General features: G+C 42.7%; 2 protein-coding genes across 2 annotated transcripts in view; one reads left to right on the top strand and one right to left on the bottom strand.

The window, feature by feature from the left end:
• Positions 1-2,448: 2,448 nt before the first annotated feature.
• Positions 2,449-7,010, top strand: TREML1 (triggering receptor expressed on myeloid cells like 1). Its single transcript, XM_046006353.1, has 6 exons — positions 2,449-2,519; positions 2,717-3,049; positions 5,012-5,123; positions 5,510-5,604; positions 6,118-6,170; positions 6,524-7,010. The coding sequence occupies exons 1-6, from the start codon at positions 2,477-2,479 to the stop codon at positions 6,833-6,835; spliced, it is 948 nt and encodes a 315-aa protein (XP_045862309.1). The 5' UTR covers positions 2,449-2,476; the 3' UTR covers positions 6,836-7,010.
• A 9,554-nt stretch (positions 7,011-16,564) lies between these two features.
• LOC123941698 (adenylate cyclase type 10-like) overlaps positions 16,565-25,378 on the bottom strand; it is a 41,586-nt gene continuing 32,772 nt past the window's right edge. Inside the window, exons 24-32 of the mRNA XM_046005161.1 lie at positions 23,200-23,372; positions 22,340-22,499; positions 20,169-20,373; positions 19,983-20,079; positions 19,379-19,497; positions 18,997-19,114; positions 18,174-18,372; positions 17,454-17,667; positions 16,565-16,935 (exon numbers count right to left, since the gene is read on the bottom strand). Of these exons, the coding sequence (XP_045861117.1) occupies positions 16,871-16,935; positions 17,454-17,667; positions 18,174-18,372; positions 18,997-19,114; positions 19,379-19,497; positions 19,983-20,079; positions 20,169-20,373; positions 22,340-22,499; positions 23,200-23,372 (1,350 nt within the window). The 3' untranslated portion in view covers positions 16,565-16,870. The remainder of the gene's footprint in view (positions 16,936-17,453; positions 17,668-18,173; positions 18,373-18,996; positions 19,115-19,378; positions 19,498-19,982; positions 20,080-20,168; positions 20,374-22,339; positions 22,500-23,199; positions 23,373-25,378) is intronic.

Below are 25,378 nucleotides of genomic sequence, written 5' to 3'. Positions count from 1 at the left end.
CCACCTGCCAGCACCAACGCCGACAAGATGGCTGGGGAGGGTCCCCCGTGCGTGGTACTGGAGCTTGCTTGTCGCTCGCCTGCTCTTGAGGGCTTGGCCTCTTCTTTTTCTTCCTCTGCAACATTTTAGCATCCCCCTTGGGGTTTGGATCACCACTGGGGTCCCCTGCCTTGGACTCGCTGGGGTGCACATCGGACTGAAGGGGGTCAGGTAATTTTAAGTTCCAATTTTCAGCTTTGCCTCTTACTCAGGAGGCTGAAACAAGTTCCTTAACCTTTTTTTTTTTTTAAGATTGTATTTATTTATTTGACAGAGAGAGACATAGTGAGAGAGGGAACACAAGCAGGGGGCGTGGGAGAGGGAGAAGCAGACTCCCCACTGAGCAGGGAGCTCCATGTGGGGCTTGATGCCAGGATCCTGGGATCATGACCTGAGCTGAGGGCAGATGCTTAATGACTAAGCCACTCGGACGCCCCATCATTAACCTTTTTGAAACTCACATATTAAAAATCAAAACAAACAAACAAATCAATCCTGTTTTGCTGGGTTTTGTGAGGTTGAAATACCATTAGTGAAAGTCCCAGGCCAGATGTCTGGTGCAGAGCAGATCCCCGATAAACACTGGCTTCCTACCTCTTCTCTAAGGTGTCACAGTCTGACACCTCCCTGCGGCCGGGTCACCTCTGTCCTTCACACCCAGCAGTGGACTGTATCTATTTCAGATACTTGGTTACATATCGAGGATAGGCCTCCTCTTCATGGCCCATTAGTGTAATAACTTTCTCATAAAGAAATCAAAGAGAATGCATGCATATTGGCAGGACAGAGGTAAGCACTTTCATGTCACTAACGAGGCTGACCCACCTGTCCGATTCGCCCAAGATTTGCCAATGTAGCACCAAGTCTGCTGTTCCCAGGAAGACCCAGAACCCGGGGCAGAGGGGACATCGGGTCAGCCTCTCACCACTCCCAGCCTCACACACTGCCTAGCTTTCTCGGGCTCCTGTTTCCAAGCCCCATTGGCAGCTCCCTTGCTCCTGAAGGAAGGAGGGAGTCAGAGGGAGAGGGAAGAAGTAGAGAAAGGAGGAGAAAGGAAGGAGGGAAGGTGGTTTCTTTAATCCTTTTCTAGGTGTGATGTCTAGGTCTGGAGCAGCCTGTCCCTTTCAGCCATCCCCACCTTGCTTTCCCTTGTTTCTCTGGACACCACTGTTTCCCCTGGAGTCCCAGGCCAGGAGGGTTTATCGTCCACATTCAGCACAGGGTCCCCAAACCCCAGTTTTGCACAGGTCGACGTGAATGGGGGCCAGATGTTTCCTGTGCCGGCAGTGGGCTTGTGTCACGGGAGAGGAACCTCCCAGTATGAGGCTTGGAGTTTATAAACGGCATCGGTCCATCTTCCTCTGTTAGGAGAGAGACACCTTTACTCCGGAAGGTAAACAGACCTTCTCGAGGGAGGGGGCCGGGGTGTTTAAGCAAGTCCCTCTGGAGCTGATATACTCTAACTTTCAAGGCATGTTTGCTATTCGATCACACTGGAATAAAGCTTGATCAGTGCCCAGACCATGCAGATATGTGAAAATATCCATGGAGAATGGTCTCCTGACAGACTAGTCCATTCGTGAAACAAAAATAACATGCTATAAGAAATGTCTGGAGAATAAGAAATCTTGTAAATTGAAAATACTAAGGAAATCAACACTTACAAGACAGTAATAGAAGGGATGGAAGAAAAAAGACAAGGGCGTCTTCTTGCAATCAGAACAAAATGGACAAAAAGGTGGAAAACGAGAGAGGAAAGATAGGAAAATGTGATGACTCCATGAGGTTCAATAACCAACTAGTTAAGGAGTTCCAAAAAACAGGGGAAGAGGATGTGGGGCGTCGTTATCAAAGAATGGATGTGGTTTCTCCCCATTGTGGAGAACGGGGGTGCACGCTGCCAGGGTACAGTGAATGAAGGCAGGCCCCATTCAGGGTGCCCGTGGAGTGGGGCCTCCTGCTGTGAGGTCGTGGGTAGGACTGGACAGTCCCCGAGAGCTCAGGCTCGTTACAGACTGTAGAACCAGACTAACACTTTCCCTTCCTTGTTCCCAGCACTGCATCCTCGGATTCTATCTTTGGAAGACCCTGAGGATTCGCTTCCCTCTCTCTCTGTTGCTTTCCAGTTATCACAGTCCTCCCCCCACCTCATTCCTTAGCTGAGACCCAGGAGCCCGGGTTCTGCCTGTCCTTAGGCCTTCTCATCCTGCCTTGCCCACCCCTACTGATCCTCATGGTTAAGTTGCCAAGCACTGAACCAACCAGGCTTTGGAAAGTCACCTTATCCCCACCCATGGAGGGGCCCCCAGCGCCTGCCTCCCACCCCATGGCCACTGAGAGCCCCACGTGACTGTATGAGGCAGATGTTTCCTGCTCCCTGGGGAATGCTGTGTCAGTGGCTAGGCGAGCCCCAGAGCCAACATCTGCCTGACCCGCCATGGGCCCCAACCTGCTACCGCTGCTGCTCCTGGGACTGGCAGGTAAGATTAGAAGGAGCTGCACCCTGGGCCCCCATACTGCACTCCAGGCCCAGGAATAACTGGCATTATTGTGGCAATAGTAACTTTTGTAGGGCCCAGAAGGTGGACCTTTCCATCCCTGTGCCCCTGTGGCAGTGGGTGGACTGGAAAGTTTCCCCAGCTCCTGCCCCGCCTTCCCACATCCTTTCCTTCCCTAGGCCAGGGCTCCATGGGCACCTTCCCAGAGGTGCTGCAGGCCCCCGTGGGGGGCTCCATTCTGGTGCAGTGCCACTACCGGCTCCAGGACATCAAGGCTCGGAAGGTGTGGTGTCGCTTCTTGCCAGAGGGGTGCCAGCCCTTGGTGTCCTCCGCTGTGGATCGCAGAGCCCTGGCTGATGGACGCATGTTTCTTACTGACCTGGGGGGCGGCCTGCTCCAGGTGGAGATGATTACCCTGCGGGAGGAGGATGCGGGCGAGTACGGCTGCGTGGTGGAGGGGGCTGCAGGGCCCCAGACGGTGCACAGAGTCACTCTGGACGTGCTCCCTCCAGGTGAGTTATCCTAGGCTGGCCATTGCCCTTCCCTGCCTCCACCTGCACCACTTGGGGGATGGGGGCCCTTAGCGGGGGAGGAATTGGGAGGAGGTATTTTTGACTGCTCCCCAGGGACCGGAAACCAAACTGGGTGAGCAGTCTGAGATAAAACAGCCAGACAGTGGGTCCCTCCCCCCTCCCATGCTAGCGGGTTTCTCCATTGGAAGGCACATCCTCCTTCCTCACCCATGGCCTTGGCCTCCTCATCCAGCATTTACAACATACTTAATGCTATTTTTTTCCTCTAAGAAATCTTTTAAAGAAAGTATTAATTTGGGCATATCAACCTGGAATTCATTTTTTAAATCTTCCTGTTTATTACTCCTATTATAATGGGTTCGATGGCTTAAAATTGAATCCGTATTTTGTTTAATTTTATGTCTTCACTGAGCATATAGTATGTGCCTCACCTTTAAGCAGGGTGCATTTGGTGCCTGAATTACACTCAACTTATTTTGTTTTAAAGATGAGGAAAATGTCACTAATAGATATCAGTATTGTCAACCCTATTTTGAGTCTAGAAAGTACTTTCTTTCGATAGGCTGCAGTTTTCTCTGACAGGCTACAAATTTCTAATGGCTATGCATTTATTAAAAGACAATTTTAAAGTAGAAGAAGAAATTTTCCTGAAAAGTTGGATATTGTAAGAAAAAAAATGTTCTGGAGGGAAATGGCCAGCTGCCTGCAAAAGTGGAGACTGTTACAACCTTTCTCTTATGGATGATAACCGTCTTTCATTTTTAGATCCTCCTTTCTCATATAATTTGTGCCCAACCCCAAAGTCATGAAATGAAGAAAGGCATTTTTCCTTTTCTTGGTTTCCCCCATTTGCTAATTATTAGTGTAGACTAAGTTGTCATCAGAATTCCTCTCATCTCTGGTCCATGATCGTTATTTCATATTGTAAATATGTTCCTGGTGGTCTTTGTCATCCTCTGTCCTCCTCCTTCCTTGACACGCTAAGGTCTAATAGCTCCAACTTGTAGGATGGGATGGGGCAGGTGCTGGGGCCCCAACAGCTGTAGAGGATGGATGCTCAGGCCAGCCAGCGGAGTGTGGCTTTCAAGAAAGGTGTGGGTGGCTTAGTAGGCATTAGGAGGGCAGGACACATGCAGCAAGATGGGAAACACAGCCTTTCCAGATCCTGGTTTGGCTTGAGGTGGGTGATAGGAACCATGAGCCATTGGGAATAAGACCCCTATCCTGAGGGTCTAGAAGGACTGGCCACGTTCCCAAGACAAATCCTCAGGCCTGGAGAAATTAACCCTGAGTCCCGGAGCCAGAAGTTGAGTGTGTTGTAAGGACAATAGAAGGCTTGTCACAAAACCAAGACTTGGGCTCTGTGCAAGGCTCCCAGCAAGGGTCTTCTGGCTTTGTGTCACATTAGGGTTGATGCTAGAATTCCTTAGATCCCGAGGGCAGAGCTTTGGATGGGGCTTATCCAGCCTGCTGGGGTGTCCCATGGCTGCAGGTACATGGAGAGCTCTAGCGGGCTGTGCTGAGGCCCCTTTAGAGACCAACTGATGAGCACCAGGAGCAAGGTTGCCACTGAGGACAAGAGTGGAGAACCTATTCTGGGGTGGGGTGGGGAGGTGGGAATAGATTACCCAATGGCTGATTCTGCAAAGTCTGAGCAGCCGGATAGGCCAGTGGTCTGGAGGAGCAAGTGAAGAAGGCAGGGGCAAGGGTTGGGATCTGGTGGTGGAGGGGAAAGTGGGTCTGGTCATAAACAGGTAAAGACAGAAAGAGACCATCTCTGATCTCCAGAATTAGGCTCCTAGGTAATATGTCAAGCCCCATTGTGTTTCTTACTTGGGATCTCTCCTTCCTCAGCCCCACTCCACCACTCCCTCAGATCTCAACAGGCCTGTACCCTGCCCTCCATGATTATATGCTCATTAATATTTCCTTCTGACTCAGCTCCTCGACTAAAAGAGAAGGAGACCTATAAGGCTGGGATTCTGGCTGACGGCCCATCCTCAGACATTGTGGGCAGTGCCAGCCCTGTGGAACCCACCCAGGATGAGAAGAGGTACAGATAAGAGCTGTATTCGGTGGCTGGGAAAAGGGTGGTGGTAGGAAGGGGAGTGAAAGATTGTTCAGAGCCCCAGGCTAACTCAAGGGGAAAGCTCATGCTTCCTTCCACCCCTGGGGAACTTCTGATCAGACAGGAAATCAGGCAGACCTGCCTGTGTATCCCAGTTCAGCAATGACCCCTTTATCCTGGTGGTCTCTGGCCAGGATAACCTGATAATGTGTTTCTCTTCTGCCCTGCTTGAGTCTGTCCTCCTCATTCCATCCCCAATTCCTCTTCTTGCAACCATGGCTCACCAAGAAGAGCACCCTTCTCCACTGCTCTGGAGTTCCTGGTGAGCAGCTTCCTGCCACGTTCAGTCCTGAGCTTGCCTATCCCTTTAGGTCCTTCAGCATCCCCTTGATCTCGGGCGCTGTGCTCCTGCTGAGCCTGCTAGTGGCAGCAGTGGTGCTGTTTGCTGTGATGGCCAAGAGGAAAGGTAGGTAGCCATCCACCAGCCGACCCCAGCACAGCCCCACTGGTAGTGTACCAGCTAGTCTTATAGACGATGTCAGACTCTAGGTCTGTGTCCCCTGTAGATGGGCTTGTCTGAGCTTTAGTAAAGCTCACAAGTCCTAGAATTTCCTAGACGAGTGGTGGACAGGAAGGAGGAGATTCAGTGGCAGTGGGAGCTGTCCTGGTGACAGAGAGGAATTGGATAGGGTGGGCAGTGGGATAAACAGGTGACTAGAGGAGGTGAGAGAAGGGTTTTAGGAGAAAGGCTGAGTGTTGAGGGAGGATGAAGGGAGTTGGAAGCAGTCAGTGGGCAGGGAGGCTCCTGGCAGGCTGCAGCAGAAGGCAGTGGGGAGGCAGTGGGGAAAGCTATGCTGGTAGGAATGAGATGAAGGGTCTGGACCAGGGAAGAGGCTTCAGGGACTTCTGAAGGGAGGGAGGGGATGGGCTCTGAGCCAGGATGGGAAGAAGACTATGGTGCCATCCTCTGTCTTTCCAGGAAACAGGCTTGGTGTCCATGGCCAACCTCAGAGCAGCGGAGTTCGGGGCATGGTAAGAGGCCTCTGCAGGCCCCCAGCCAAATTCCTCTTCCATCTGCCCAGTTCACTGAGAGGTCTCAGGATAGGGGGTGGTGGTGGAGAAAGGCTGACACCCAGGGCCCATATCCTCTTCCTAAATGGTGTAACCTTTGTACCAGTTGTCTTCTACCTTCCTGCCTTGGTATTTCACCCTCCCCAATTTGGGAAGAAAGTTAGGCCTTGAAAATCTTTTTGAAGGGAATCCCTCTTACCCACCAACATACTCAGATTTGAGAGACAGATCCAGTCCTGGGCTTCCCCCCACAAAGGGAACTGGGGCAGAAGGAGGCATTTTCTCTCTGTCTCACTTACCTGCTTTTGTTACAGGCCTCCTCCTCTGTGGCCCACCACATCAGTAAGTCTGGACTGGGACTTGATTTGCCATCAGACGTTCCATATGCTAGGCTCGACTCACCACCTTCCTTTGACAATACCACCTATAGTATACCTCTTGATCCCCCATCAGAGAAATCCCCAGCCCCAGCCCAATCCTCATCTCCCCCTCTTCCTCCTAAGGTACTAATGTGCTCCAAACCTGTGACATATGCCACAGTCATCTTTCCTGGAAGGGACAAGGGTGGAGGGTCCTCCTGTGAGCCAGACCAGGACCCACCGAACGGCCAAATGCCACCCAGCTAAGCTGTTCATCCTCCTGCACACTCATGGACAGCATCCCCAGAACTCTGTGCATCCAGCCAGCCAGCCCATGCCCTCAACCCTTAGGATATCAGAGCAGCTAGGGACTTTAGATTCTAACCTAATATCTTGACTTTTCTGACCTGGAAAGTGAGACTTAAATGTGACTGAGGTGTCTTGGGAATCCCCCATGCTGGTTCCTCTGCCATTATAATACTGAGTTAAATAAATTCTGAATAGTAATACATGAGCTCTTGATGTTTGAGGGGGGAGGAAAGGGCCTGAGTTTGACTATTCCTATGGCCTGGGAACTGAAGATTCTTGTCCAGAGTTTGTGCTGCATGATCTCCTGTCTGTTCTGCCAGTAGGGACAAGGTTTCATTCTCTGGTCAGAATACTATGATGGAGTGCTCACTTCGGCAGCACATATACAGAATACTATGATGGAGTTTGATTCAAGGGACACTAAGAAGCCTTCTTCAGAAGTATTTCCTGCCTTTTTCATGGTATCTAAATTATAGATCCATTGGCTTGAGTCTAGAGACCTCTTTTGCCTTGCCTTCTGCTCTGCACCTTGTAAATAGGCGGCATCTTCTGATGTGACAACACATGGGAGGAATGGGATATTATAAATGAAAGGAGACTCAGGACAGATGGGGTGAGAGAGATGGAGCTGAAAAGAAATAGGAGTGATGTTAAGGGAACAAACTGAGGGTTGCTGGAGGGTAGGTGAGTGGGTGGATTGGGTAACTGGATGATGGGCATTAAGGAGGGCACTTGAACTAATTTGGGTGTTAATGCAACCAATGAATCACTAAATTCTATCCTTGAAACTAATAATACACGATATGTTAACTATATTGAATTTAAATAAAAAATAAATAAAACAGGAGTAAGATCAGAAATTGAAGTAAATCCCAAGCCTATCCCTTGGCAGGACCAAGGATTTTCAAGCACCAGGAGATAAAATATATCTGCAAACATGTTTTATTAGAGCTAGTTCTCAACTGGGTGGACATCTGGTAGCACTGTACTCTTTGGCCTGAAATCTGGAGCCTGGAAAGAGCTCAGTGGAGAAATGCATGGCATGGGAAGAAGGGAAATGAATGGTAAAGGTGTGGTCATTGTCAAGTGTAAATGAAAGCTAGTCCAGGCTGGGGGTGGAAGGGCCTTTAAGATGTCTGCCAGGATTTCTTATGAAACCGTTCAATTTGAAACTATAGGTCCATACTGAGATGACAGACAAATGGAGAGAAGGGGGTGCTTAGGAAATTATTTTTCTTACAGTCATGGAGAGCTAGGCCTAAAGTGTTTTTCACCATCTGGAGAGGCTCCGAGTTTGGTCTAGGTATCTGAGAAAGGACAGGCAGAGCATGTACTCTGGGCTCTAGCTGGGTAGGCCTAGTGATGCTATTTTCAGGGAGCTCTGGCAGGATGTTCTCAGCTTCCTCTGATAGAGTCTCAGCCTGTGACATAACACAAATTTACTTCTGTCCCTTGTGGAGGGACAGCCTGTGACATAACACAAATTTACTTCTGTCCCTTGTGGAGGTGGCAGCTGCCCACCAATCAACTAAGCCCTTATTTCCCTGGCTAAGAAAACTGGGGACTTGCCTGCTGGGGAAGAGAGGCAGTGAGGGTAGGGAGAGAACACGAGGGAAGGGCAGGATAAAATTTAAAAAGAACCCGTCTGGGAAAAAGTACTCTGGTCTGAATTTAGTTTGAACTTTTTAGAGCCTGACAGAAGTAAAAGCATATTTAATAACACAAAGGAAAATACTAAGATCAATTGGCTGGTGGAGAAGAGGGAAGGAGGAAAGGGAAATATATTAATTCCATCAATGCTCATGGTAGAAGTCTATGAATACCAAACAGAATCTCTCAGTTATAACTGTAACTTCTGAGATGAAAATATAGATCTTCTAAATTTTTATCATAAGAAACATAGGAAAACAAAGCAAAGAAAATGCAGGTGACATAACAAGGCCATTTCTTCATATCAGAACCTTTGGAATGCAGCTAAAGGAGTTCTCAGAGGAAAAGTCACACCCTCAACAAGAATTAAGCATCTTACTCAAATTCCTAGTTCATTCTAAAGGAGGAAAATTATATAATATATAAATAAAAGAGCTTATTCTTTGAAATGAAATGAAATGAAAGAGAGAGTGTTAGCTAACTTACTCAAATAAGAAATAACAAGGGGAAAATAATCACAGATATAAAGACAATGAAAAAAATGAGAGTATTTTGTGCTCGTGGTGTGCTTGGGGTGGGGACAATGAATATAGAGAAGGCTGAAATAAGCTTTTGGGGTGACTGAAATGTCTTCTATCATGATTGTGGTAGTGGTTATGTGGGTATATATGTTTGTCAAAACCCATCATTAAAATAGGTGCACTTTCTTGTATGTAAATTACATTTTGATAAAGTTGATTTTTAAAAAATACTTGAAAGACCATGGGGGAATAGTTAAAATAATCTTAGAGAGGAAAATGTTCTTTAAATTATTATACAAAACTCAGAAGCCATAAAAGAATTCATTGATACATTAAAACTGACACATTAAAATAAGAAAAGACTGGTATCTTTTTCTCCACTAAAAAGCACAATAAAGATAAAACACAAAATGAGGAAAAGTTCTGCAACTCATACAAAGGCAGAGACCTCATTTCTCTAACTCCTACAAATCAATTAGAAAACATATACTTAGTAGGAGATATACATATAGCTCACAAAATAGGAAATATAAACATAGTAAAGATGTTTAACTTAATCTAAGGGAAATGCAAATTAAAAGTACAATGAGAATGATTTAAAAGAAAATGGTTGAAGAACCCAGAAAATTCTTTTTTCCCCCAATTTTTATTTAAATTCTACTTAGTTAATACATAGTGTAATACTGTTTTCAAGAGTAGAATTTAGTGATTCATCACTTACATATAACACATGGTGCTCATCATAACAAGTACTTAAACATAACAACACCTCAAATTCTCTCTTCCAGGGGTGCCTGGATAGTTTGGTTGGTTAAGCATCTCATTCTTGATTTCAGCTCAGATCATGATTTCAGGGTTCTGAGATCGAGCCCTGCATTGGGTTCTGCTGAGCATGGGACCTGCTTAGGATTCTCTTTCTCCCTCTCTCTCTCTGACCCTACCCTCCTTCTGCTTGCTTTCTTTCCCATAAAAAAATTCTCTGTTTCATAAAAGCAACAAGAAAACTGGCAAAAATAGCCAGAATCAACTTTTTTAGAACTCTGGAAACCAATGGCTTGCATCAACCCAAAGAATCTTTACTTAAGAAAATTGGCTTTCCCTCCCTTGTAGCTCATTTAAAGCACATAAAGCAGTATTCATAAAGTAACATTTACATATCTGTGTTGACAGGCACACGATTTATTAAGATATAACTTTTATGACATTTATAATATGAAAGAGTGGGAAGGGAATGGAGCTATATATGATCAAGGTTTTGTATACTGTTGAAATTAAGCTGGTATAAATAAGAACTGGATTGTTTAAAATTAAAATGTTAATTATAATCCCAATAGCAAGGAAAACCCCCTCACAAATAAATATAGTAAAAGAGATGACAAGGAATTAAAATTAAATTTAAATTGTGTATTTAATATAATGAAAGAGTGGAGAAAGAGAAGGAAGACATCAGACAGGCAGAAAACAAATAATAAGATGGCAGACATAAATTTTATCTTATCAGCAATTACTCTGAATGTAAATAAACATTCAAATTAAAAGGTAGAGATTGGCAGAATGTATTAAAAAAACTCATGATCCAACTACATGCTTCCTATAAGAGACAAACTTTAGAATCAAAAACACAAGTAGGTTCCAAGTAACAGGATGGAAAAACATGTATCACGCAAACTAACTAAAGACAGGTGGGGTGGTTATATGAATTAAGACAAAAGGATATTATATAATGGTAAAAGAGTAAATCCATCAAGAAGATTTAACAATGATAAATATATATGTACCTACCAACAGCATTTCAAAATACATAAAGCAAAACTGGCAGAACTGAAGGGAGAAATAGCCAAAGAGTAATAACTGTAGACTTCAACATCCCACTTTCAGTAATAGGCAGAACAAGGTAGATAGGTGGAAGATCAGCAAGGAAATAGTAGACATGAACAGCAGTGTAAAAACTAACTAGACTTAATAGACATCTGTAGAACACTCCACTAAACAACAGCAAAATGCAATACACATTCATCTCAAGTATACATGTAACATTCTCCAGGGTAGACTACATATCTGACCATAAACAAGTTCTCAATAAATTTAAAAGGACTGAAATCATACAAAGTATGCTTTCTGACTATAAGGGAATGAAATTAGAAATAACGGAAATAAATTTTGGAAACTAAAAAATATGTGGAAATTAAACAACACACTTCTAAATAACAAGAGGGTCAAAGAAGAAACCACAAGAGAAATTATAAATACTTTGAGAGGAATGAATTCAAAAATATAACACAGCAAAACTTAAGGGATTCAGCAAAGTCTGTGCTTAGAGGGAAATCTATAGCTGTAAACATTTTATGTTAAAAGAAATAAAGATCTCAAATCAACAACCTAACTTTCCACCTGAAGAAACTAGAAACAGAAGAGCAGACTAAACCCAAAGCAAGTGGAAGGAAGGAAATAATAGATTGGAGCAGAAATGAATGAAATAGAGAACATAGAAAGGGGAAAAAATCAGCAAAACCAAGCATTGGTTCTTTGAAAAGATCAACAAATTTGACAAATCTTAGCTAAGGTTACTTTCTTTGCCAAAAGAACAAAGAGAAGACTCATATTACTAAATGAGGAAGGAAAGTAGAGGGAGCACTACGAACTTTATGAGATCAGAGGATTATAAGGAAAATTGTGGACAATCATGTTTCATCAAAACAGATAACCTAGATGAAATGGACAAATTGCTAGAAAGACACAAATTACTGAAACGGACTCAAAATTAAATAGAAAATCTCATAGATCTATAACAACTAAAGAGGTTTAATTAATTATCACAAAACTTACCAGACAGAGACACCCAGGCCCAGATGATTTCACTGGTGAATTCTACCAAACATTAAAAGAGTTTTAAAACCAATCCTTCACAAGCCCTTCCAAAAAATAGAAGAGGCAGGCCCTCATTCTATGAGGACAATTTTACCTTGATTCAAAAACCAAAGAGATGACAAGAGAACTACTGATTAACATCTCTTATGAATACAGATGCAAAAATCCTCAACAAAATACTAGCGAAAAGGCCTTAGTAATAAATAGAAAGGATTATATACCAAGACAAAGTGGGATTTATCCCTGGAATGCAAGACTGGTTCTACACATGAAAATCACTAAGACATACCACATTAATAGAAAAAAGGACCAAAATCACATGATCTTTTCAACAGAGGACAGAAAAAGCATTTGGCAAAATCCAATACCTTTTCATGATCCAAATGCTCAACAAGCTAGGAAGAGCTGGGAATTTCCTCAACCTGACAGAGGGCATCTACAAAAATCTCACAGGTATCATCATACCTAAAGGCGTAAAACTAAACGCTTTGTCCCTAAGACTGAGAACAAGACAGAGATGTCCACTATTGCCAGTTTCATTCAATACTACTGGTTCTTGAGAGTGTAATTAGGCAAGAAAAAGAAACAAGAATCATTCAGATTGGAAAGGAAAAAGTAAAACTATTTCTATTTGCAGATGACATGATCTTGAACATACAAAATCCCAAGGGATACACACACACACGCACACACACACACACACACACACACACACGCACAAAAACAACCCCAGAGCTAATAAATGAGTTTAGCAGTTCCAGAATACAAAATCAATATACAAAAATCAGTTCTATTTCAATGAACTAGCAGTGAACAACTCAAAAATGAAATTAAGAAAACAACTCCATGGGGGAGGGGAACCATAAGAGACTATGGACTCTGAAAAACAACCTGAGGGTTTTGAAGGGTCAGGGGTGGGAGGTTGGGGGAACAGGTGGTGGGTAATAGGGAGGGCACGTTTTGCATGGAGCACTGGGTGTTGTGCAAAAACAATGAATACTGTTACGCTGAAAAAATAAATTAAAAGTTAAAAAAAAAAAAGAAAACAACTCCATTACAACAGAATCAAGAATAATAAAATATTAAGGTGCAAATTTAACAAAAAATTTCAAGACCTGTACACTGAAAACTATAAAACATTGAAAGAAATTTAAAAAGACCTAAATATGTCCGATCCATTTTCATGGATCAGAAAACTTAATATTGTTAAGATAGCAATTCTTCCTCAATTTGCTTACAGATTCAACTCAATCCCTGTCAAAATTACAGCTGCCCTTTTTGTAGAAATTGACAAGCTGATCCTAAAAGTCATATAGAAATGCAAAGGTCCCTGAATAGTTAAAACAATCTTGAAAAAGAATAGTAAAATTGGAGGACTCATATTCCTGATTTTAAAAGTTATTATAACACTACAACAATCAAGATGGTGTATACTGGCATAAGGACAGACATATAGAACAACGGGACAGAACTGAGAGTTCAGAAGTAGACCCAAACATCTAACAAAACCATACATCAAAGAATATCATTTAAGTGGGGGAAAAGAATAGTCTTTTTAACAAATAGTGTTGAGACAAGTAGATATCCACATGCAAAGAATGAATCTGGAAACTTACCTCATACTGTATGCAAAAATTAACTCAAAATGAATCAAAGATCTAAAAGAGCTAAAACCATACAAAACCTAGGGGAAAAAACCAGAAGAATAAACCTTTGCGATTTCTAAGATATACCACTTAAAGTGCAAGCAACCAAAAAACAAACCCAGACAAATTGTACTTCATGAAAATATAACACTTTTGTGCTGCAAAATGATACTGTCATGAAAGTAAAAAGACAATTCACAGAATGAGAGTAAATATGTGTAAATCAAATCTGATAAGGGTCTAGTATCAGAATATATTTTTTAAAACTCCACAATAAAAATACATGTAACCCCATAAAAAATGGGCAGAAGATTCCAATAGACATTTCTCCGAGAAGACTGACAAGTGGCCAATAAGCTCATAAAAATGTTCAACATCATTTGTCATAAAGGAAATGCAAATCACCACCACAATGAAATACCATTTCATACTCACTAGAATGTCTATATCAAAAAAAGAAGCAGGGATGCCTGGGTGGCTCAGTTGAGCATTCTCCTGGTTTCAGCTCAGGTCATGATCTCAGGGTCATAAGATCAAGCTCTGCAATGGGCTCCAGGAGCAGTGTGGAGTCTGCCTGAGATTTTCTCTCTCCCTTTGCCTCTGCCCCTCAACCTGCTTATGCACACTGTCTCTCTCTCTCTCTCTCGCTCTCAAAATCTATAAATAAAATCTTTTAAAAAAAGAATAACAAGTGCTGGTGAGGTGAGGATGTGGAAAACTGGTATCTTTACATACTGCAGGTAGGAATGTAAAATGGTACAGCTACTTTGGAAAATAGTTTGACAGTTCCTTAAAAAGTTAAACATGGAGTTTCTGTATAACCCAAATTCCATTCCTAGGCATATACCCAAGAGAACTGAAAATATATGTTCATACAAGAGCTTGCACACAAATGTTTATAGCAGTATTATTCATATAATAGTCAAATAGAGGAAACAACCCATGTATCCATAAGCTGGTGTGAATGGATAAATGACGTGTGGTATATCCATACAATGGAATGTTATCCAACCATAAAAAGGAATGCTACAATGCGGATAAACCTTGAAAAGATTATGCTAGGTGGAAGAAGTCAGACATAAAAGGCATATATTATGATTCCATTTATATGAAATGTCCAGAAAAGGCAGGTCCATAGAGACAGAAAGATGGTTACTAGGGGTTGGGAGAACTGGGTAGGGACTGCTAATGGGCATAGATAGAGTTCCCTTTGGAGTGATAAAAATGTTCTGGAATTAGATAGTGATGATGGTTGCACAATTCTGTGATCTACTAAAAGCCACTTGAATCGTGTATCTTTTTAAATGGTGAATTCTATCTCAATTTTAAAAATTGCCAAAAGGAAAACAAATGGCAAAGAAAGGAAAAAGGAAGGAGCAACACAGTATGAGTAGGTGGTGCCTTTGTGGGAAACACGGGTGCAGTAAATATACACTATTGCTTGCATATGCACAGATGATTTTGCAAGGATGCACAAAGAAGTGGTAACACAGATCAGCTCTGGGGAGGGGAACTGGTGGCTGGAGGACAGGAATGGGAAAGACTTTCACTGTTAGACACTTTTGTTCCTTCTGAATTTTGTGCCACATAAATGTATAATCTATATTCAAACATAAAAATGAAATTGGTAATAATAGCTAATACTTATTGACTGCTTATTTTGTGCCAGGTACTGTTCTAAGTGTTTTATATTTATGTTATCTGCATGATGATGTTCTTTTGTTTTGTTTTTATCCTCATTTATAGAAAAGGAAACTGAAGCATAAAAAAGATGAATTATATGCTAGAATTAACACAGCTAGTAAGTAGCAGAGTTAGAATTTGAACCCAGGCTGTCTGGCTCCAGAGTCCTTATTCTTTACCACTAGTCTGTATTGCCTCTCAGAAATTAAAGGAGTGGGGGAGGAAAAGAGAGAGAGTGGGTGAGAAGGACAAAGGAAGAAGGAGGTAAGAGACAGAGGAGTGGAAGGGGGAGTAGGATGGGAATAGAGGGAGTGAAGGGAGGGTAACAAGAGGACAGTGGGGAAAGGGACAGTAGGGGAGATGGGGGCAGGGAATATACAGACCAGACAGCATGATTAAAATGCCAAGTACAGGGCTCCTTTTCCCAAACACCTCCCTGCCTGTCCTTAAAGTTCTGATCATGGTCATTTGAATAGAATATTGAAGACTGGGTATGGGATAGCTTACCATAGGCTAGGTCCTATGAAAGCTTCTATAGCCTAGTACAAAACTCTGGAATCAAATTTGAGTTAGAATCCCAGCTCCACCATTTTGTGGCTGTGTTCCCTGGAATAAGATCTTTCTAAGCTTCAGTTTCTTCATCTATAATACGGAGATAATAAAAGTACTTGCTTCACAGAGTTGATTGAAGAATTTAAAGAATGTATTTCAAGCACTTAGGCTGGCACAGAATAAGTGAACAATAAATGGTAGCTCTCATAACATTATTTAACAGACTCCATGAACCCTAGATGATTAAGTTGTAAAGTATAAGAAATTAGTGGGAAGATCAGGCTCTGTGTAAGAAAGTCCATCAAACAGATAAAAGTACAAAGGTGGCAGCTCTAGAAAGGGAGAATAAAAAGAGAGCTAGAGTCATATACACCTTGGCAGTTTCACGTGGGAATCCCCAAGTCATAAAGTGCAAAAGAGAAATGGAATCCCACAGCCCTATGCACCTCTCAAAAGATTCCTTGACTTCTTAGGAGCCCATTACTACATCCTTGCCAAGAGATCATCAAAGCGCTCATAATGCTGGCTTTCCATAAGTAAACACAGCCTCTGTATTAGGGCTGTGTTTTCCATCTGCTAATGGATGTTGACTTATGTAAGAAGCAATCAGTTCATCTCAAAGCCTCCCAGGCCTCCAGTCAACTGCTGGTTCTAATTTCTGCCTCAGTTGTGCCAATAACTGTTAAGAGTTAAGAAAGATATCTAAGTTTCATGCTTCAGAAATATAAGCTTTTATTTTTTATTTTTAAAAAATATTTGTATTTATATTTATTATCGTATTTATATAAAATATATTTATATGACATGACAGACATATTTTTATTCTCCAAAGCCACTCTGTTATTTATAATGATCAAGAATAGTAAATTCTTTGTAGTTAATGTCATTTAATATAATTTGAATAACAACTTTTGGACATAGGCTTTTATTTTGACAAAGCTATAGATAGTGATGACCATAAAAGGCTAGTATATTGAATATGTACACAATACAGTATCTTAAAAAGGAGAACTTGGGTCATTTCGTTGTGTCATATACAGCAAGAGAACCATGGTCCCTTCAGATAGTTTTTTTTAACATACACATTCTTGAATATCTTCATCCTTATTCTCCTTGACATCAGCCACTCTGTCAAATCCTGAAAGCAGGAGAAGAAACAATATCACAAACCCCAAAGAATGTCCTCAGCAATTATGAACCTAACTTATGGCCCTAGAAAAGGAGGAGATTTGCTAGGCCCTGAGGTAAGGAACTGTATTCTTTCCTCTACTCTTGCCCACATTTTACCATTTACCTTCATAGACATTACATTGTGGATGCTAAGGCCTTCTTTCTCCCTTAGTGACCATCCAGATACTCCATGGAAACAATCTGTTTGTTTAAGCTGGGACCAAGGAGGAACTTTCTGTGCCCACGGGTCACAGATGTTGGAACAAAGGGCTGAGAGAAGGGGTCATACTGTTTAATGATAAAAGGCCCCTGCCTGCCTGGGCTGGGTCCAGAGCTAGTAAGAGGATGATAATTATCTGTGGAGCAAGGACTAAGTCCTTATAGCTCTGTGTCTCTCCTTTCTTTGGAGCAGCCTTTGACTGTCTGTAAAAATCCAAACCTGTTTGCAACATCTCTCAGACAAGGGTTCCAGGAATGAATGCTTACTCTGCATTCCTAAATTTCTTCCAAAGGAGTTGTTTTCCTCCAGAAATTCTCCCTCTATCCAAATCCTGGTCAAGCAGGTGTCAAAAGGTCTGGCAATATTAGTCGAGGACATGGATTCTCTCTGTCCATATCTTATTACGGAGGCTTTAAGCTCAGAGACCCACTGGTGATAGACTGGGCAGGTCACACATCGAGAGAAGAACTCCTTGCAGTACTGAAAGGAGAGGGAAGTCCATGAGCTCAAGGATGAATACTTTCTTCTTCCCCTCCACTCTACCAGGACTTACGACAGTGCCCACTCAGCATACTCACTCAGGGCTCAGGGGACAGGGAGGAGTGACTCATGGCAAAGCAGGCCCAGAGAGTTGGTTTTGAGCTACAGGGGAACTGGAATGCCTTAGACGCAGAAGGCAGGGCTGTAGGGATAGGTGTCAAACTCAGCCAGAGGGCATCCACCAAGAAGGATTAAGTGTTAACATTTTAACAGTATTGAGTGGTAGCTGTGCAAAAGAAAGTCAGGGAGTCTGGTCCTGGCCCATGCAAGAATACCTGGGAGGGTACATGAGGTAAGTGGAAAGACTTTCTAGGTTGAGGAAAAAGGTTTGAGTTGGGAAAAGAGAGACAGAGGCAGCAAGGAGAAGAGTAAGGGAGAGATGCAGGTGTCAGAGAGATCAAACTAGAACTTAAGTGTCAGGTGAAGGACAGGAAAGAAGCAGGTACCTTGAGGGTTTGGCTGCGCGTCTCTGTGGGAGTATGAATGAAGACACCCTCTGGCATTTTTTGTAACATTAGCACATGGCACTCCAGGAATCGGACAAAGCCATGTGAACCAAATAGTGAGGCATTGGTTCTTTTTACCAACCGGCGAGCTTTGGAGATGTGGTACTCAACCAGATTCCACTGCGAGTCCTGGGCAAACCTGGAGGGAAGAATCTCAGCTCCATCCCCTGCTGACCGACTGTGGCTCTCTCATAGAGCCATCACAGCTTTAAGGCTCTAAGACCTCCTGGACAGTCAGAACTGTGATACTGGCCAGTGGCCAATGCTACTAACTCACATGAAGGAGACTTAAATGGAGACCATGGGTTATCCAGCACTTCTCTGTAACCTTAAACTTAACCCTCAACCTATGTCCAAACCTGCTCAGGGACAAAAAGAACCCTTCTAATAAGATGGGAGGGATGGGGGGCACCTGGGGGACTCAGTGGGTTACGCCTCTGCCTTTGGCTCAGGTCATGATCTTAGGGTCTTGGGATCGAGCCCCGCATCGGGCTCTCTGCTCAGCAGGGAGCCTGCTTGCTCCTCTCTCTCTGCCTGCCTCTCTGCCTACTTGTGACCTCTGTCTGTCAAATAAATAAATAAAAATCTTAAAAAAAGAAAAAGATGGGAGGGATGGGAGGTAAAGGTCTTTAGAAAGGCATAGAGGCAGAATAGCCCTGCTGGGAGGGTTTATAAAAGACAGTAGCTTAAATGACCCCATGGTATCCTTAAGTTTCTATTTCTGCCCTTTCCCACCAAGTAAGACTCTGGTACCCCACATTACCACATGGCCAGAGATGAGTGGACCCCCAGCATGACATTACTCTGAGAGTTCAGAATGCAGTTGTGCTCACAGTGTTGAATGAAATGCAGACACTCGCCAAAGGGCCGGCATAGCAATCCTATGGACAGAAAAGGTAACCAGGCTAGGATCAGTTGTCAGTATAGGAACTGGTATAGAAGGTGTGTGGTAATGGGGAACAGACAACATCTGAAAGACAGACACCCTGAGTCACAATGTGGTTCGTAGACTTTAAGAAACCAGGGGCTAGGATCATGGACCATGACCAAGGGACAGGCTCATGCCTACATGTGTTCCAAACACAGGGCCCTAATCTGAGATCTGAATCCTTCAGGAGTATAGCAGAGCCCTGCACAAGATTTACCTTTTCCATAGAGCAGTAGATCTAAGCAAGCAGAATAGAAGCAGGCCAGGCCAAGGACATCATGACTCTGGGAAATGAGTGCCCACTGACTCTCCAGCACACGGACACATAGATCAAATCTGCCAAGAGACAGAGCCACAGGGACCAGCTAGGAAGTGGGGAGGATGGTAGAGGAGAGGAGGGCATCTTATATCTCCAAAGTAGCCTAACATCTCCTAGACATCTTCTTGCCTTATCTCTATTTATACAGATATTGTCTGTGCCTGAAATCAGAGCTGCCTCTAAGCAAAGGAAGTAGGAAAATGCCTGAGCCAGATTCTAGGTTATTTCTTGAACTACTGCAATTACCTACTCCCTGTGGAGAAATAAAGGAGAAGAGGGAGGAAAAGGGGGAGGCAGAGGAGAGGGAAGGAGGAGGAGGAATATGCATTTCCACTCCTAAACCCCACACTTAAAGATGATGCTTCCTGGAATGACTAGAGAAGAGACAGCCCTGGCTATAAGAAATGGAACAGCATCTCTCTCTCCATTTCAAACTTCCTTGGGAGACCATACCCTCCCCTCTTAGACAACAAATGCAAATGGCAGAAAATGATCTTAATACTTCTTCTTTAGAAATGCAGATCTGAAGAGAACTGAGAGAACCAGATTCTCCAGAGCTGGTTTCTTGAGGTGTCTGCATATCTCATGAGCTTGAAAACCTAAGGAGGTCAAAGAGCATTGTATGAGGCCTAGTGGTGAACTTGGCTTCTCTAAAAGCCCTAGGCCCACCAGCTCCAAGCCCCATTACCCAGCTTGATGGAGAAGTCAAGATGGCCAAGGCAGAGCTTGGTGTAGGCCAAGGCCTGCATGAGCTGGGCTGTGGCCAACAATCCCTCCCTGGAGAACCAACATAGGCTGCTTTTCTGAATGGCCATCTTCTCACACTGTAGCCACTTGTCTCTGTCACCCATATTCTGGGAGAACTGGGACAGGGCGACATAGGTAGAGACAACCTGTGGGGCAACAAACATGGGGCAAAATATTCTGACTGTACATTTACCTTATACTTCCATCTTGTCCCTTTTTTTGCTAAGAGCTCACTATGGTACCTTGCTGCCTACCTGATCAGGGACTACTGGCATCCCTATCACTCTCCCTGACTCCTGCTATGAAAATACACTCCTTGTTGCTCCCACACTTCTAATTTGATGATTCCTATTGCCTGATCTTTAAACAAACCACTTTCTCTACCTGCCCCTCTTTTTGTTCTCTGATCCCAGACTTCCCCTTCAAGACACTGGACAAACCATACTTCAATGTTTTCTCTAATGAAGGCTTCTGATACTTGTTCCTTAGAACTCTTCAAAACTGCTGCCTAGATGTCTATTATAAGTATGTGCACATTTGACATCATTGATGACATTCTTCTTGAAACACTGTCTTCACTAGGTTTTGAGGACATCATATTCTTTTGGCAACTGCTCAGTTTCTTTTGTTGATTTCTCCTTATGACCCTGACCTCTTAACAATGGAGCTGTTAACTCAGTCCCTGGACCTTTTCCCATTCCCTCGGAGATCTCACCTAGTTTCATGGCTTTATACACCGATGATCCCTGTATTTCTATTTTCAGTCCAGACCCCTCCCATGCACCCCACATTCATATGTTCAACTGCCTACTTAACATCTCCATCTAGATGTCTAATAGACACCTCAAATTAAACATGTCTAAAACCTGGCTTCAGTATTCCCCCAAATCTGTTCCTTGTGCAGACTGCCCCATCCCACTTAAGAGCATCTCTCTTCTTCTAGAAGTCCAGATTGCAAATCTTGGGATTATCCTTGACTCCTTTCTCTCTCCCATCCCAGAAATGATCCATTTGGTGAATCCTGTTGGTTCTCTCTTGACTGAAGACCACTCCTCCTGCTTCCTCTGCCACCACAACAATCCAAGCCAACTATCTCTTGCCTGTATTGCTGGGATAGTCTCCTAACTCCCTGCTTCCTCTCTTGCCTCCTTCAGTTGATTCTCAATACAGCAGACAGAATGACCCTATTAAAATATAAATAGACTCTGTCACTTCTCTTCTCAGAACCTGCCACTTACTTTGCATCTTCTGTAGTGTAAAAGTCTAAGCCCATATAGTAGTAGCCCACAAGGCTACACCATCTGCCATCCACCCTCCCCTGGCTCTCTGACTCACCTCCTGGTTCTGTCTCTTCCCCTCCTCACTGTTCCTCAAACACGGACAGCATGCCTCGCGCACCACTGTGCCTTCTGCCGGTGCACTCTTCTCCCTGATAGCCATATGGCTTACTTTCTCACCTCCTTCAGATATTTGTCCAGATGTCACCTGCTTATTGAGGCTTTCCCTACCATCTTGTTTTTAACTGCACCCCATCGTCCAGCTCCCAGAACCCCATGGCTCCTTGCCTCCATTTAATTTTTCTCCACTGCATTTATTATCAACTAACATTCCATATATTTCACTGATTTATTGTGTGTTTCCCTGGAACCAAGATCAGTGCCTGGCACATAATGCATATTCATCAAATATTTATTGAATAGATGGATAAAAAAGATAAGACAGACAGACAGACACTAAAGTTAGGAAGATATTTCCCTTCCTTATTTTTTCCTAAGTCAGAAGTTCAAATCCTTCTTTAGATCATGGATTCCTTTGAGAATCCAATGAAAGCTGTGATCTGTTCCCTACCTCCCTACACTCCTCAAGTGTTCTTTTGAACATACACACCAAAGCTGACATTCAGTTCAGGGAACACACAGACAGCCATGCCTGGAAACCCATCTAAAACCCATCTACAAGAACTCATCTGCAATATGAGAATGCTGCTCAAACATACAATCAGTATGTCCTATAGAGTCTGGTTATTGTGGAGCCATGCTAAACTCAGAATCTCTCTCCCTAGCATTTTAAGTTTCTGAGTGAGGTCCGGAGGTAAAGCAAGGACTTGCTTACCTGGGCTTCATTTGCAAATTCCTCAGCAGAATTCTTCTGCATGAGAGTGGCGAGGCAGGCAAACCTGCGGCTGCTGGCTGTGGTGTCCAAGTTATAGAGCTGCCAGAGCAAGGAGAGGCAGCGGACCCGCTGCTGCAGGACTGCCAGCTTCTTCTTATTGCTGTGAAGCACAGAGCACTTGGTATGTCCTTAGTCCACACGAGTGCCCGCTGTCCCTCCCCACAAAAATCCAAATCTATCCATCAGGGGCCATCTACAGACTTTCAAGCTCAGACATGTTCCTGGGATCCCCATAAGACTTCTTAAGCCATCTCTCTCTCTTTTTTTTTAAGTCAACCCAACATGGGACTTGAACTCATGTCCCTGAGATGGAGTCCTGTGCTCTTACTGACTGAATCAGCCAGGTGCCCCAAAACATCCCTCTTGATTGAAGAAATTCAAAGAAGTGTTTTTAAAAGGTTCATTCTTTGAATTGCTATTTTGAATATATTTCCTACAAGTTATAGCTCAATAACTGGGTAGCAATTAACTATTTTGTATGCATATCAGAAATAATATTGTTATATATATGTATATATACGTATACATGTATATACACATACATATATGTATCTTGATTTGAAAGAGATAGGGTAATATGTATCTTTATTTGAAAAACACAGAGTAACACTATGCTCAAAAACAAAAGAAGTCTTCACTCTGCTACATTTCACTGGCTCAGAGAGTAAGGTAGAAGAACTGGAAGCGTTATATAGGCTTGAAAGAGGAGTCTTAGGTCAATAGAGGCAACACTCCAGGCCCCATTCTAGTTTAGTTCTCTGGTCCTAAAGGGACTGGGATGACTTGGCTAGGCTCCTCACTTCTCACTAGGGTTGTTTGGAGATTGGCTTAGTGAACAGGAATGCCAATATTTTTCTAGGAATGTCTGGAAAAAGACACCAAACCAGGTCCAAGGGAAACTCCTTTTCAGCAGTCGAAGGGCTTGCCTGGCCAATTTTTTGGCCAATGTGATCTGTCCCATGTTGAAACAGACCTAGAGATGGGAAAATGAGAAACAGTAAATGTAAATGTGGGAAGAGTACTAGGATGAGGCTCTGGTCATTTGGCATTAGTACTTGGGCCACTGAGGTGCTAGAGTGAGAGAACTGCAGCAGGGCTTGGCCACACTAATGAGCACCAGTAGGGCCACAGGAGGTAAAGGAGTGAGAAAATAGGATTGTGGAGAAAGCACCCTCTTTTCTCATCTCCCTCGTGTTTGTCAGTGAGAAGGCTGTGGTTTGGAAAGTGATGCTACTGGACTGAGATGGGACTGTCATGCAGCAGAGACTCAGATGTTTCAGATGCCACTGAAAGGATCTGAAATGTCACCAAATCCCTTATCTGTCAGGTCGTGCTGCCACAGTGCATGTGGGGGTAGAAGCTGAAGAACTACCTTGAGGTTATCATATTCTTCACGTTTTAAGACTAAATCCACCAAGAAAGTGATAGTCTGTGGTGATTCCAGAACAATCTTGGGAAGATTGCACAACAACTTCTTATAAAGGGAAAGAAATAATTATTTAACCTCTGGATTGCTCAAAGACCTCAGATTGAAACACAGATAATATAATACTATGGAAAACTCTAATATTCTCTTTGGCATTCAAACATTCAAAGGCATTATACACATTAGGTTTACTCTCCTAGCCAGATTATCTTAAAGTTTACATTGAAATTAGTTTTTATTTTAATTTTTTTAAATTCTAAAGCTTGGCTCTCTAACAAAACATCCCTGATAGTTTTATGGAGTAATTATGTATAAATTGATAATTATCCCAACACATTTTGTTCTGTTGATTTAATAGTAGTGAGGCTGGGAAAAGTTGCTGAGCTGTCCTGAGTTATTCTTATGCAATAAATAAATTTACTCCAATATGTCTTTTGTAAATAGAGTGTCTCATGGCATGCTTTCCCCAGAGCTTCTACTTGTTATATAAATCTCATTCCCTAAGGAAATTGCTTTGATACAGAATAATCTATGAGGCATCTATTTTTTTTTAAAGCAAGATGTAGAATGGAATATAGAGAGCTCCTATTTGTATATAACAAAGGAAAGGGGAGACCATATACATTAATGTATGCCAAACCTCTCTGGTAGAATACATAAAGATTTATAACATCAGGGAGGGGACATAGTAGCTGAATGATGGGATTGAGTGTAGGGAGATGTTCATATGTATGTTCTTCCCCCCGCCCCAATTTTACTGAGATGTATTTGACACAAAGCATTGTATAAGTTTAAGATGTATGACACGATGATTTTTTATTGAGATATTATAACTGACATATATAACGTGTTAATTTTAGGTGTCCAACATAAAATTTTTATGAGAACTTTTAAGATCTATTCTTTTAGCAACTTTCAAATATATAATACAGCATTGTTCAGTATAGTCACTATGCTGTAGATTATATCCCTAGGACTTATTTATCTTATAACTGGAAGTTTGTACCTTTTGGTCACTTTCACCTTTATGTCCACTCCCCAGCTGTTCTGAATTAGTTTACATGTACTCCACTGAACAAAGGACATGAATAAGCAATTCACAGAAAAATGACTGGTAAACATACAAAAATAATGTACCTTATTAAGAAATACACATTTCAGTATAATATAACTTTCATCTATAGATTAGAAAGTTTAAAACAGACTGATAATATCTGATGTAAGGATGTGAAGAAATGGGAAAAATTCAAATTGATACACAGATGGTTCCTGACTTACAATGGTTTGACTTAACAATGTTTTAACTTTCACATTCAGTAGAAACTGTATTCTGAATTTTGCTCTTTTCCTAGGGTAGCAATATATGTATGGTATGATACTCTCTCATGATGCTGGGCTGCAGCAGTGAGTGCCCTCCCTGTCAGCCATGCAATCATAAGGGGAAACGACTAATAGACTTATAATCATTCTGTCCCCATAGAATTCCATTTTTCACTTTCAGTAGTACCCAATATGTACCCAATAAGTTACATGACATATTCAACACTTTATTC

The sequence above is a fragment of the Meles meles genome, chromosome 5 (genome assembly GCF_922984935.1).
Source record: "Meles meles chromosome 5, mMelMel3.1 paternal haplotype, whole genome shotgun sequence".
Lineage (NCBI taxonomy): Eukaryota > Metazoa > Chordata > Mammalia > Carnivora > Mustelidae > Meles > Meles meles.
The sequence above is the reverse complement of the archived record's forward strand: the minus strand, read 5'-3'. Positions and strand labels throughout refer to the sequence as shown.